General features: G+C 42.3%; 1 protein-coding gene across 5 annotated transcripts in view; it reads left to right on the top strand.

Moving 5' to 3' along the window:
* CACNA1A (calcium voltage-gated channel subunit alpha1 A) overlaps positions 1-14,253 on the top strand; it is a 265,156-nt gene that overhangs the window by 169,426 nt on the left and 81,477 nt on the right. For all 5 annotated transcript variants that reach the window (XM_083489607.1, XM_083489608.1, XM_083489605.1 and 2 more), the window contains one exon: positions 2,186-2,292. In XM_083489607.1, the coding sequence (XP_083345733.1) occupies positions 2,186-2,292 (107 nt within the window). The remainder of the gene's footprint in view (positions 1-2,185; positions 2,293-14,253) is intronic.

Raw genomic sequence — 14,253 nt, forward strand, 5'->3', positions numbered from 1 at the left:
ACTTGGGAACTAAGATCTGCTCAGTTGAGTGCTAAGACAGAGCAAAATCTGGACTAAAAGCTGGTTTGTGCAAATAGGTAGCATGAGATACTATTAACTATTCCTAAAATGAGGTATTCCTAGAATCCACCCAGACCAGAGCACCTTCATTAATTAAATTTCCCCTCCCCTCTGTATTCTCATTTTTTATTTCTATATCTATTTGTTACACTCATCATTCTTAACTGCATTTTGTATGTACTTGTGTCAACCATTCTGTATGAAAAATGACAAAATAATTACAAAAAAGTATTTAATGTATCAGAACAATTAGTAAATTTATAAAGAATAAAAAATAAGTTTTTTTCTATCCTGACCAGGCATAATGGTTAAAATCCCTCTCTTTTAGAACTATCCTAGTATTATTACCTATACCTTCGTTTGTTTATTCGTTCGTTCATTCATTCCCTCTCTAACACTCACACACCTAATTCCCTCCCGCATTTTTACTCAACTCCTCACACTCTTTCAGCTGCCATTCACAACGGACACTGCTAGACCTGTCATTCATTCTGACTCTAGCTAGCATTCCATCACATCCCCCTGCTGTCAATTGTTCTCCCACTCACCTGTCTATTACAACTGTCTTTCATGTTTGCTGACATAATGGTTGCTCCATGCCCTTATCGTAACTCCCAGGTCTCTTACTGAGGGGAATATATTTCATTTGGTTGACAGCCCTAAGCATACTTTTCCCCCTTCTGGCTTCCCATTTCTGTATATTCCTTCTCAAGCCAGAGGATTTGCTTGTAGTTGTGACTGAGGACCACTAGATGACACCATAGCACCTTATAGGTTAACTTCCACCACAATTCATCCTCTTCCACTTGTCCCATGCCAATATAAAGCATGGGTCAGAGCGGTTTTCCACTCACCCCATGCTTTCTAGGCACAGGTCAGAGTGGTTTTGCCTTTGCCCTTCCACTTTCCCCTGGAAAACCCATGCTTTAGCGCTAAATCGAAACAAACAGCTATCCATGGAAAGCCTGATTTATGATTCAGTGCTAAATCACAAGTTTCCCTGGGAGAAAGCAGCAGGGCAATTGGAAGTGTGGATAAGCCCTAAGTCTCGCTGAAAATCAATGGGAATTATTTGAGTAAACATGGTTAGAATCATACAGGGGAAGGCTGTAGCTGAGAAAGGGCCATAGCTCATGCATTGCATGCTCCAAATCCAGTCCCTGGTGTTTCCAGACAGGACTGTGAGTTACTGAAACCTTGTTAGTCATTATCAATAACACTGAGCAAGATAGATCAATGGTCAGATCCAATATAAGGCAGATTCCTATGTTCCATTCGGCTGCAAGAGCTTTTCCAGGCATTAGTTGTTTTTCATTCAGCAGTTCTTTGTGAGCTGCTTAATGGGTTCAAGAAGGGAAAGGTCTCACTCTGCATTCACTTCTGAGGCTCCCAGGTGCATGCTTCCCACATGACTGCATATATTTTTTCTCTTTTAACATTACAGAAAATGTGTGGTTGGTACATAGTAAAAATGCTAGGCTATATGTCTTTTTACTGTAGCATTTGAAGTGGCTCTGAATTTAAAGCATGCTTTACAGAGTGGCATAGTGAAAGATTTGCCTACAAGCAGCAGTATGTGTGCTGCAGAATGTTTTCATACACTCTGGATTCTGTGATGTGGGGTTTGATAACTCCAGTATTGCATAGATCCCATCTCTGCCCAGTCAGGATTCCTGTGACAGCAGCACCATTAAACATGTGGGGAGAGATTATGTCATGGAGGAAATTGTGTGTACAACACATCCAGAAAAACAATCAGTGTTTCAGACTGTGTTGTGCCAGCACAGCTCTCAAGATTCATAAAAACCAGATTTAGTCTTTGAACTGGGCATGAAGTATCCTTTGTTTGCTATTTTCTGCATTGCCCATGAATACTAGAGCAGCACCTCTGGTCTGTTCTTAGCATCTTCATTTTCATGCAAGTCAGTTCCTTTTTTTTTTTTTTTTGCCTTGATCTCCTACTTTGTAAAATGAGCCCAGCAAGACTGACCTCCGTCATTAGAGTGGAATTATGGAAACAATAGTAATTGACACCAGGGGACTGGGGATCTCAAAATTATAGTAATCAAAGCCATGCATAGTGCCTCAAGAACCCTGTGTTTCTTTGCTTTGGTTAATTCTTCAGATGATTGACTTAGGACTGATCCTTCATCGAGGCGCTTATTTCCGGGACCTGTGGAACATCCTGGATTTCATTGTGGTCAGTGGAGCATTGGTGGCGTTTGCCTTCACGTAAGTTTCTTTAGGGAGCCATAGTGCTTTCTTTCTTTTACCTCTTTTTGCAGAAAGCACAGCTCATTCCCTTCTCCTGGAAAAGACTCTTGTTGAAGCTTGCTGCATGATTGGTCTGTTAACAGTTGTCAACACATAGGCAACTTGGCCCTCCTGCCCATTCCCTCATCACAATCCCTCTTCCAGTGCTGCCATAAGCCTTCCTAGAGCATGGACACTTCAAATCTGTGTGCTCTCCCCTTGGCTTGGGATGCTCCTTGCATGTGGAGTTTTCCCCAAGGGCCAACTATAGGAATGGCAGACTGCCCCTGTTTCTTTTCAGACTCCTTGTAAGTTTCAGGTTGTGGGAATCCGAGCCATAAATTCCGAAAAATGATCTCCTATGTTGCACTGAATGGATATATCAGGATGCAAAAAGGCCAAGAGGCTGGCATGGCTAAGATTTTTTTTCTCAGTGATAACAGAAGCATACATCATTTGTAGAGAGGCTCCACTATTTCCTGTTCAAGTTAAGAGACAGAGCTGATTAAATGTAAAACCAACCTACATTTACAATACCAAATTTAGGGTGTGTCAACATCAGTTCATAGTTCGTCATCAAAATATAGGGTGAGAAGCTCATGTGGTCTGCTCTTTCTGATTTGTCCCTTGTACATTTGCAATACAGATGCTGTGAGATGCATAGCACCAAAATGGGTTGGGTTTAAAAAGAAGAGTAAAATATGGTTCAGGCCCTGAGTTCTAAAGTGCCTTATGCTGTATTCACACACTTTAGAAAAGAAATGTGAACTCACACATTTTAGAAGACATCTGAAGGCAGCCCTGTTTAGGGAAGCTTTTAATGTTTAACAGACTATTGTATTTTAATATTTTGTTGGAAGCCACCCAGAGTGGCTGGGGAAACCCAGCCAGATGGACGGGGTATTAATAACAAATTATTGTTATTATTATTATTATTATTATTATTATTATTATTATTATTATCAAGTTTAATTTACTCTAAAACAAAGAAAATGAGGTTATGTTCTTAACAATATTTCTAATAATATCAGCAAAAACCTGAGTTGATAGTTTACTTTTGGCTCAAATTAGGGAGGGGATATATTTTGCTTTCCTTTTATTTTCAACTCCCCCCCCCCCCCCGCTACCAGTTTTGCAGGGTTGATATCAAATGATATACTTTTTATTTTAAAAAATATTTTTATTGATTTTCCAATATAATTCCAATAGCAGCCTCACTATAATAACAGCATTCTTCATATCGAACACATTCCTTTGTGGATAATGGAGGTTAGGGTGGATTTTGCTCTTCTCACCCCCTTCCCTCTCAGTTCCTTTCTCTCACACACACAGTTCCAATTTTGTTAAATTCCATTTATATTTCAATTTCTTCCATCCTCCCTTGTTCTGATATTTTTAAATAAAACTTGCATTCCAGGGAGGGTTGCGGTATCAACAATGAAGAGAAAAACTATAAATAAGCAAACCACCACGAATGCTATTTAGTCCGGAGAGGAAGAGGGAATCATTATATATTTTACTCCAAGCCTCAGCCTTTGTAGCAACTAAGGTTTACAGCCAGCTGTTATTGTAGGATTCCTGCCACTGTAGGTCACATCCAAGCAGCCAAGAGCTTTCCAGCTGATCTTCACATCCTTCAGTTTTCTTGGATGTATAGAGATGGTCCCAGTTCTCCAGAGATGGCGCTAACACTCCCTGCTCAGTTGAAAATTTTGTCAGGTAACCTGATGGTATCCCACACTCTTTAGAGATACTTAGATAAAAGTGGCTGCAGACATGATCTGGTGCTCTTGGGCAGTGGCAGGGAAACATCTGTTACAAATTCCAGCCTCCTGTCTCCTTCACCCACAGAACCTTATGCAAATTTTGAAACTTAATGCTTCTTACAGAGCCTTATGCATTAAATGGGTAATACACACCCTACATTTAGTTTGGACAAATACCACCGTCCTTGATCATTTCCCTTCCATCTTCAAATTATCAGAGTTTCCCTCATTTCTTTGAAAGAAAAAGAACCTGATTTTGCTCAAATTTATCCATTCACCATTTGCTACTTTCTTCTGCTTGTTACTTTGTTATGCATTTTTGTGGTATATATATATATTTGTAAATAATTTTTATTAATTTTCAATTAATAATATTCCAGTTGGTAACAAATCAAATCAAATCTTGCCACATCATACCATAATGTGAATTATACATCCAAAATAAAAAATAAAAAATTCAAGGGAGCTTCCCATATTCTGGATGTCTAGAGAAAGTCTCTTTCAGTTGTTCCTACGTTCGTCTCTCTTGTATTTCCCCCAGTTTCACCATTCCGATCTTAACATCTTCTTCCAATCACTGGTGTGATTCTATCGCGATTCATAAGTCTGTTCGAATGCGAAGCATTTCCCCTGTGTTGTTCTTCTTTAAATGATTTAAGCATAGTCATCCCAATTGACCCTTCCTTCATCCCAGTTTTATCTTTGTTTTCCAATGCTCTGAGCACTCTTCCAACTCTTCTTTAATTAGTAAGATTTATGGCACAGCGACCTTCCAGGTCTTTTAACCAGTTGTTGCTCGAAATACAAATTTTCCGTAGAAAAACAATGCCGCAGGCTGTATCTCACAGTTTCAGTAATTATTTGTTGATTGTTGTTCCTCTGGGATCCAAGCCAGCTCCCCCTGGGCCCTGGAGGGGAGCGAGCCACAAATCACAAATTCACCTTCACAAATTCATCCAAGTATAAAGATAGTCCATGCAGGCAAAATGCAGTTTTTGCGTGAGATATTCCCAGTCCATTGAATGTCTTTTGCTTCCCTAAGGGGAGTTCATTTATTTTCCTTCTGCATCACAACCACCACAGTCACTGCCATATTTCTCAACCTGAGCCTTCTTCTTATCAAATCTTTATTTTTGCCTTGGGGCTCTCCGCAGATGGCTACGCAGCCAAATATCAAATTGATTTAACACTTCCTCCCACATTTCTTTTGAGTAATTAATTCTTTCTTGGTGAGGTTCACCAAAGTAGCAAATGAGAAATAAAAGAGAAAGTCGCTCACCCCTCTTAAATCAAAGCGCAGTGATGAAAGTCCACACCTTGGCATCCAGTGATTGTTTTGTTTAGCAGGTCTTTTTTATCTCCTTTCCAGAACACGCCTGTCTTAGTCCGAATTTTAATGATTTTAGGAAACAGGGATCTCCCGCTCATGGCGATGACTTTGGAGAGTTGCCAACTCATGCAGTGCTTGCACCCAGCATCCCTGCCCCCGCATTCTGTAGCGAGCAGCAGTTATTGGACGAACTGCGGGTGACAGCCAGTCCCCCCCTACCCTTGGGGGGATCGGCAGGGCCAATTACCCCCATATTAACCCTGAAAACCTGAATGATTGGGGTCCAGTGTTCTGGGAAAGCAGCCAACGGCCATGACAGAAAACCGGAAGCTGGTTTGTGTTTTTATATTGTAAACCGCCCTGTGATCTTTGAATGAAGGGCAGTGTAGAAATAATAATAATAATAATAATAATAATAATAATAATAATAATAATAATAATAATAATGTATTTTGATGGAGAAGACAGACTGTTTCTGACCTTCCACAAGCCTGGGTACCTCATTACCTCACAGAGCTGCCTCAAGATTCTGTCGACAATTTCTTAGGATGCCAATAAAATTATAAGTGTGTTTGGGTGTAGGCTATAAAGCTATAATTGGACAAATCTAGCTTTTTTTCAAACTATGACAAAATATCCATTGAATACAATCTTGAGGGGTGAAAGAATTTTTTACAGGAATTCCACAGGAGCTTATTCTGGGATAATGAAGAACTTACTGGAATGAAAAAAGAGGGTGGGTTGATGCAGAGATATCTCATTCATCATACGAAAATAAAAGTAGGAATTTTCTGAATTCTCAGTTGCAACCTATACATCATGTCTGGAGTTCTGAACTGAGTCTCAAACTTTTATCAATAAATGAAGTTACAGTGATTTAGAATCAATAATTTTCTGTCCTATACTGGAAAAGAACTTTCCTGCTTAGCAGCCTCTGCAATTGGTCCATTTCATAAGGCAGAGAGGCCAGCCTGGTGCCGTCCAGATTTGTGGACCACTGTAACACCCACACCAGTTAAAGCACTGTTCACTTGAAGAGTCATGGCTCCCCCCCAAAAAAAAAACAACAACCCTGGGAACTGTCGTTTGTTAAGGAATTCTAACTCTTTGAGGGATGGCCTAACAACTCTAAGCACCCTTAACAAACCACAATTCCAAGGATTCTTTGGGGAAATCCATGATTGTTAAAGTGGTATAAGAGTGCTTTTAATGTGTGGTGTGAATGTAACCTACAGCACCCATCATCCCTGACCATTTGCTATGTTGGGACTGATGGGAATTTGAGTCATAAGCACCGAAATGTCACCAGGTTGGCTATCCCTATCATAGGGCTTGACTGAACTGGTCCCAGCTCCTGATTTCCTTTGCTCCCACATGGAACAAGAAAGTCAAAGGGAAGAAACAAGCAGAGACTCCTTAGTATTGGGGAACCTCACACCTGTGTCATGTGTCTGTGGTTCAGCTGAAAATTGGATGCGCACAGTGTGTAGTGCTGATTGATTCAGAGCACGCTGGACAGGATTTGAATGTCTTAATTTCTTCCAAGGGTAACTAGTTCTAAAGGTACAGATTTATATTCATTTTCCCTCCTAGAAATAATTTTTAGGAGCTTGGACCAAGGTGTAGTAGAAGAGGAAAGAACATTCTAATAGGTTGCAACTTCTGTTGTTTGTTCATGTTATAGCTCTATTAACACGCATGGCAATCTAAAGGCTTATCCACACTTCCTCTTGTCCTGCTGTTTTCTTCATGGGGAAACCGCTCTTTAGCAGATTTCCCCCAGATTGCCATTTGTTCTGTTTATTGCAAAAGAGCAGGTGTTCCCTTGGAAAGGAGTGGGTCAAGGGGAAACCACTCAGACTCATGCCTAGAAAGAGCAGGTCAAGCGGAAAACCACTCAGCCCTGTGCTTTCTAGGCAGAGCCGTAGCTACAGGGGAGCTAGCCAGGTTTTTGCACTGGGTAAAGGCTCCAGAAAGGGGCACTATTGAGGCTCCCAGGTGAAATAAAGCCTAGTTTCACCTTGTTTCTAGGCACAGGACAAGCAGAAGTGCAGATGAGCCCTAAACTGCAATCCAGTCCACTTGGCTGGAAGGGAGGTTGGATGAGGCAGAGGTGAGCCTCTGTCCAACCCTGCCAGCAGAGATGTTTCACCACTGTACCTCAATGTGCCTGCATAAATGGCAGTCAGGCAGAAGCTACCACCAGCAATATCACCACTGGATGTAGTCAGGGTAAACCCCATAACAGGGAAAGGTCACATCACATGTTGCCAATGGGCCCAATCTGGGCCTCTTCACTATGCCAGCTTGGGAGTTGGCATAGCAATAGGGCATTTTTTTGTTTCTCACTCCCTTTCTGCCCTGGCTGGAGTGAGTGGTGGGGCTGTGTGGATGTGGTGGTGGCCATGTCATTTGGTTAAGCCCTGCCACTGCAACCCATGAAGAAAAAACAATCCTTCAGCCCCAGTGAGCTTACCATTTAAATTGTGGTTAGAAAAACGGGAAGTTGGGGGGTGAAGTGGAGGCAAGTGTAACAAGGTTTTCTGAGTATGCGAGCAGGTGAAGTTCCATATGCATTTGCAGTGGGAGGAATGCAACATAGTACTAAGGAAATTGCTTCATCAGGGCAAGCATTGCTGCCTGATGGAACGTCCTCTCTCCTCCCCTCATGTGCTGTCCTGAGGGTTCTCTCAGTACCCACCCTCCAAGCCAATTTGGGGGTTATGTGGAAGGAGAAGAGGAGGAAAGCCCAGTAGCAGTTGGGGTTGTCCTTGTGCAGGCTTCTGCTAGTGAACAGTTAGTTGCCTAGTGTCTTTATCCCAAAATTCATCAAAGCCAGAAATCTTGAAGTTCATGGGCAGTTTTTATGAGGTGCTCTGCACTCCATCATTCAGCATCAGGCTCTTGTGATGCATGAGAAAAAAAATATTAATGCAACCTTATCTTATATTTTCTATCTACAAACCACAAGGATGGTAGGAGATTCCTCAGCAACCCAAAGGTTACCAGATTAGTGCAGTCAGCCTTTCTCCTGGAATAGCCACCTTATTTTCTCCCTACCTGCATGCCTTGCACCCATTTTCCAGCTCTTCCGTGCATCCGCAACTTTCTTCTATAGTTTTTGGCTCTCTGCATGAACCTAGGAACGTGCTGTGGCCTCCTCAAAAGTGCTTGCACTCATGCACTGTGGTCTCAGGGTTGCTGTCTGCAGTCATGCCCGGGTGAGATTTAATCTAGAGGTGTTTCAGCCTCTTTTCCCAGATCACACACCTTTAACAGCATGTTATTCTTACATTTTTTTTCCGTCCTGAGGCGATGGGCAAAGCAGCCTGAATACAGAGTGAACATTTGAAACCTTCAGTTCTCACCTGAGGCCGCAATGCTTCGCTTACGAACCCCTCCATATGTCCTTTTTATTCATGATTATTTGTTGTTATGATGGTACTGCGAGTTCCTCTGTAGCCGTCTCAGGTGAAGGTAGTCTTACAGTTCTAGCATATCTCTTAAGTAGCCAGACATAGAACAAGCTTGAGGAAGAACTGAGGCTGAAATCCTGGAATGGTGACTAAAGTTTCTAGTCAGGTGTCACATATGCAGCACGTGGCACTGAGCCAGTGCCATCACATGGAAAGGCAAGCTCCAGTAGTGTTGTGAACTTGTGACTAAGGCAAGCCTATGTCCCTGTAAGGCAAGCCTGTGTACCTGGGTTGTGTAGCAGGGTGAAAGTGTAATTGTCTCTAAGGCCTGCCGTAGTTCACTCTTCCAGATATCCCATTTTTTAAAATATCTTAACACAATGGAACTTGATCCTGTACCTGCAGGACTGAAGAATGGGAGCTGTGAATTCACCTTGCAATAGATTAGCATTTATTCTACTGATCCAACATGCACATGCTTATCTACTCAGCCTTGGAGATCTGACTAGGACAGTGCTTCTGCTTCAAAAACAATAAGGGCAGCAAGAGCTATGGAAGAGTATATGGGGTGCATTAGTAGAGATGATGGGTATCTGACAGATTTATCAGAGATTTGGGGCTCCTGGAGACTATGGGTCTCATTTTCTTTTATAATCTGACAATTGCCACCATAGAAGAGTGGTGGAATAGGATTAATGTCTGACATAGCTGGCATTTAAAAAGTCAGTGCAAACAACTTTGCAGCGACATTGTTGGTGGTTGTGTTTCCCAGTCATTTATTACTCTGATGGAACTTGCCACCCTCTACTGCACTTTTCCTTTCCTCTCTTTCTTATGCATTCTATATCACTGGTGATCTGGTTTGTTCTTCTCTCATCTCTCATCAGTTTCATTAAAATTTTCATCAGCATATAGAAAATGTTTTTGAGCCAATCATGCCAGCTTCAATTAAATGTACAAGGGTCTGGATTGTTTTTCAGCTGTGTTGCTGTCATCTGACTGTATAAACTGCTCTGTAGTCCACTACGTTATGTTTATTCATACTATTGCATCAGTAGCAGCCACACCAGTGTGTTAAGCAACTAGATTCTGGATTGTAAACTCATTTCATAGCCACTGTTCTAGACTGGAACTTTGGATCACCGGAGGAGTGTCGAGATAATTGCTATTACCCCACCTAGGTCCAAAAAAAATTGTGCTGATGAGAGCTTGGCCTCCCCCACCACTATTGCTATCTGTATTTGGACAAAAGAATGATCACCTTGATAGGGAAAGTTAGTAGAGCTTCATGAAACAATAGTTTTTATTTGTACTAGCTTAGAAGTAAGGACTGAACTGAGAATTGTTAAACAGTGTCCCAGACCTAAACAGCCTAATTAGCTTCCCATGTCATGTGGTGAGGCATGCAACCTGATCCCACATATGTTTATTTGGAACCAAGTCGTACTTAAAATCCTAACCATGCCTACTACAAAATATGTCCTATTGAATTTAGTGCTGCTTACTCTCAGTTAGGTGGGGTTAGGATTGCAGCCTTTGTCCCTACTAAGCGTGCTTAGGTATAAAGACTTGATATTTCAATCAAACTCCTCTTCATTTTCATTCCTTAGTCAGGATTTGTGTAACCATTGGAATTTGACGCCTTGATTTTTATGTCAGTGGAAATTAGTATATAAATCCAAGTAAGCACATCAAGAAATGGATGCTGAATGAAAGACCAAAAAGCTTTAAAGAATAAGGATATGTAAATTTAGGGTAAAGATTAAGCCTTGAATAAAAAACAAGTACAATCTGAATGTGAGTAAGCTCCACATAAGAGATGAATAAGATTTTTTGAAGCGCCTTTGGCTGCTGCCCTTTGCCCTCAGGTGGTTTTTTGTGTTTGTTGTTTGTTTTTGGATGAGCAAGGGCAGACAGGTTTGTTTTCTTTGTAAGAAATGCTTTCTCCAGTGATGCTGGAAACTTCCCAGGTTTCCAGCTGAGCTGGCATGAAGGATTTTCTCAACACCAAGGCTTTGATCTTGTTTAGCCTAAGATCTGTAGCTAAACAGTTGTAGCACATTACTACCCTGTGTTTCAAGGCAGCCGCCAAAGAAGGGTCAGGAAAAACCTATTTGGTTCAGAAACCTCCCTGAACAGAGCCAGCATGTGGTATTGGGTTCGTTTGGGGTTTATGTTGTGTGTTCTCTTTCTTAATGTTACTCACTTTCCTTGTCTCTTCCCTTTCACTGCCACTTCACAACAGGAGCAGCACACGGTAAAGTCTTTCTGTCTGTCTCTTTCTCTTTCTTTCTTTCTTTCTTTCTTTCTTTCTTTCTTTCTTTCTTTCTCACTCACTCTCTGGTACACATTCTATTTATCTATGTGATCTTGGTTATGCATCACTTTGGCTAATGTGGTTGGAAGGGAAGACATTTTAGAGCAGTGTTTCCCAACCTTTTTTGGGCAAAGGCACACTTGTTTGATGAAAAAAATCTCAAGGCACACCACCATTACAGCCCCGTGACGTCAGCGCGCAGCGTCACGCCGGGAGGGACGCACGAAAGTGTAAGTTTCAATTTTTTTCCCTGCCCCTTGCCTTCCTTCTGTGCCAACCGCCAAAAAGCCAAGAATCGCGGGACCGCCGGCGGAGGGGGGGAGGGCGAGCGGAGGCAGCGGCGAGCCCCGTTCCTCCCCATCCGCCCCATTCCGTGCAAGGAGCGCGAACAGGTGTGAGAAGGGGGTCAAACCTGCGGGTCGGCGCCGGGGAACCTCCAAGCTTTGGGGGTGGGGGGGGAGGAGACAGCAAAGCGAGGCAGGAAGGAGAGCGCGGCTTGGCTGGGTGAGCTTTGGCAGGGGCAGGGAATGAGAGCCGCAAGGCGGGCGCTGCGGACGGAGGCGCTGCCCGCCGAGCTCGCAGGCAGCCAGGCAGGCAGACGGCGAGAGCCCCGCGCTGGGCGGCCTCTCCTCGCCGCCGCCGCCGCCCCGCCTCTCGCTGCCCGACTCGCCCGCCTCCCTCCGGGGACGGCGCCCCAATCGAAAATTTGACTTTTTAAAAAAAAAATCTTTCGAAATTTTTAATTTTTCCCACGGCACACCAGGCAACATCTCGCAGCACACTAGTGTGCCACGGAACAGTGGTTGAAAAACACTGTTTTAGAGCTCCTTTCGTCTCTCCAAACATCAGTCATTCAGTTGGTACTGTTGTAGGTTGCATCACTGAGTTGGGATCATTGTATTTTACTGTCAGGATTTCACTCTCTGGGACTCTGCAATGGCCATGATGTGCACTGAACAGAACATTCTACTGCAACCTGCTTGAAATGTATTGAAATCCTACTTGTGCCAGGAACTCATGATATGCTAATGTTGTCAAGGATGAAGGACAAGGATGGTGATTAGAAATAACATCAGCTTTAAAAAGAAAGCCCCCACGTGCTAGAGACTTTGGGAACATCCAACTGCACTGAGCAGTCATAGGACAGGGTGCTACTTCCTAGAGGCCTGTTGTCATCTACACACAACAGCAACAAAAACTGCCCTGGGGCATATGCTTGGGAGTTGTTGGGTTTTTTTTTTTAAAAAAATCTAGCCTCCCTTGTACTTTTGTTCTGTCAAGGAGGGAGTTGGAGAGCATAGTTTGCTTGGCTGTAAAGCCTGGGGCTCACTGTTGTTCGAAGGAAAGTCTTCTGGTGAATAGAGATATAACGTAAATAAGCAGGGCATTCTCACAACTATGGAAATATGTTATGCCCAAACAGACAATCCTTCTGTCTCTTTGTTCTGCAGGCTAGCTGTTTTCAGTAATGTTAAACATTTATGCTGGAAAATGACAGTGTTTGGGAATGTCATGGCCAGAGAGTGCTAATAGGATCAAGCTGGAATATGTCACTACTAGGCATCCGTTTTGCATTTTCTGGCATCTAAAACTGTCATTTTATTAAAAGTGTCATGAGAGATTATCTAGCTGTCAGAACTCTTTCCCTTTGTGTCTGACTTTTGGAAGGATTATAATCGGGAGTTCTTCTCCAAGTGGCTTTGTTGGCTCTCCATTGAATATATGTTCACTCAAAAGTTTGAAAACCATCTCTCCAGCAGTGCATTTCTGAGAAAAGGTTTTGCCACTCTCTTTATAGTATGAGGCTATTCACATGTGTTGAACCAGAAGTGTAAAAGAAAGAGTGCTCCTCGCAGAAGTATATGTTAGATAGCAGGGCCTGTGAAGCAGCTGTAGTTATAATAGCTCTCCTGTAATACAGTCATGTTGCTTAAATGTTTCCTTAAATTATAACTATAATTTATTATATATATGCCTCAAATAAACCCGCTATTAGAAAAGCTGTGTTGTAGTGGACTTGCAGTGCTTTATTGTAGGCATATACAAGTTTCTCTTAACCACCCCAGCTGGTAAAAATACAACAACATTAATAAATCAAATAGCTAACAATTTGCTGCATATTCATGATTTCCAAAATCAGCTACCCTGCTCTGCCTAACAGTGGGGCTGGCTTTCAGTGGCTTCTTGTAGAAGATGAGAAGAGATTATATATTTCTCCAAACTAGGAATCGATTCCAGGAATATGTCCTTGTCGTCTTCTTTTTCACTTTTTCACCCAACAAGAAAAATTGACAAGGTGGAGCTAAATGGGACTGAAGAACTTTAGCATATTGCTACTCTCACCTTTGCATGTGTGTTGTGCACTGAAGGCAGAGATGGAATTCTATCTTACTGCTGGAGAGAAGGTTCTAGGTTATCTGGATGCAAACAGAATGTGAGCCAGTGGATAGGTTAAGGAAAAGCATATTGAACAGTCATCCAACGACGGGACTACTTCAGAAGAAACTTTTAATTCTCCCCATACCAAAAATTCTCTGGGATTGGAAAACTAATGTGTAATGGAGAAGGATAGGCTAGAACAATTCTCATAGATGTGCAAGCATTCTCACTGGGGTGCTGGCTTTCAACATACAAGAATTTTTGTCATGAAATATGCCATGCCACCCATCTGCATTCTGAAGTACAGTAGTACAGTCCCAGGAAGGCTTTACTACATGATATAATAACAGCTACAACTACTACTACTACAACAACAACCAAAGCACCCAGTATGTTTGAATATGTGTTTTTTTATGCCTCAGGGCTATAAAGATTCTGTTGGTGTACTTTGTATTCTTTCAATTTGTAGCAGGTCTGTAAGGGGCTTCCCACATTTCTGTGTTCTGTTGGTTCTGTATAAGTTATCTGCATAAAGCTAGTATATGTTTCTAACAGCATCAACATATTCTGCTTCGCTTCGGCATGGGTTCCTGAAGCAGCACAGTGAGAGCATTAATTCAGGCTGCAACTTCTTCCTTTGTTATTTTCCCCATTCTTAGGAGAATCCTGTTTTTAAATGCTTCATTTGATATGATGTACACACAGTGTGGGTGGCGCTGTGGGTTAAACCAC

Source organism: Podarcis liolepis (genome assembly GCF_965112155.1).
Source record: "Podarcis liolepis genome assembly, chromosome: 2".
Taxonomy (NCBI): Eukaryota; Metazoa; Chordata; class Lepidosauria; order Squamata; family Lacertidae; genus Podarcis; species Podarcis liolepis.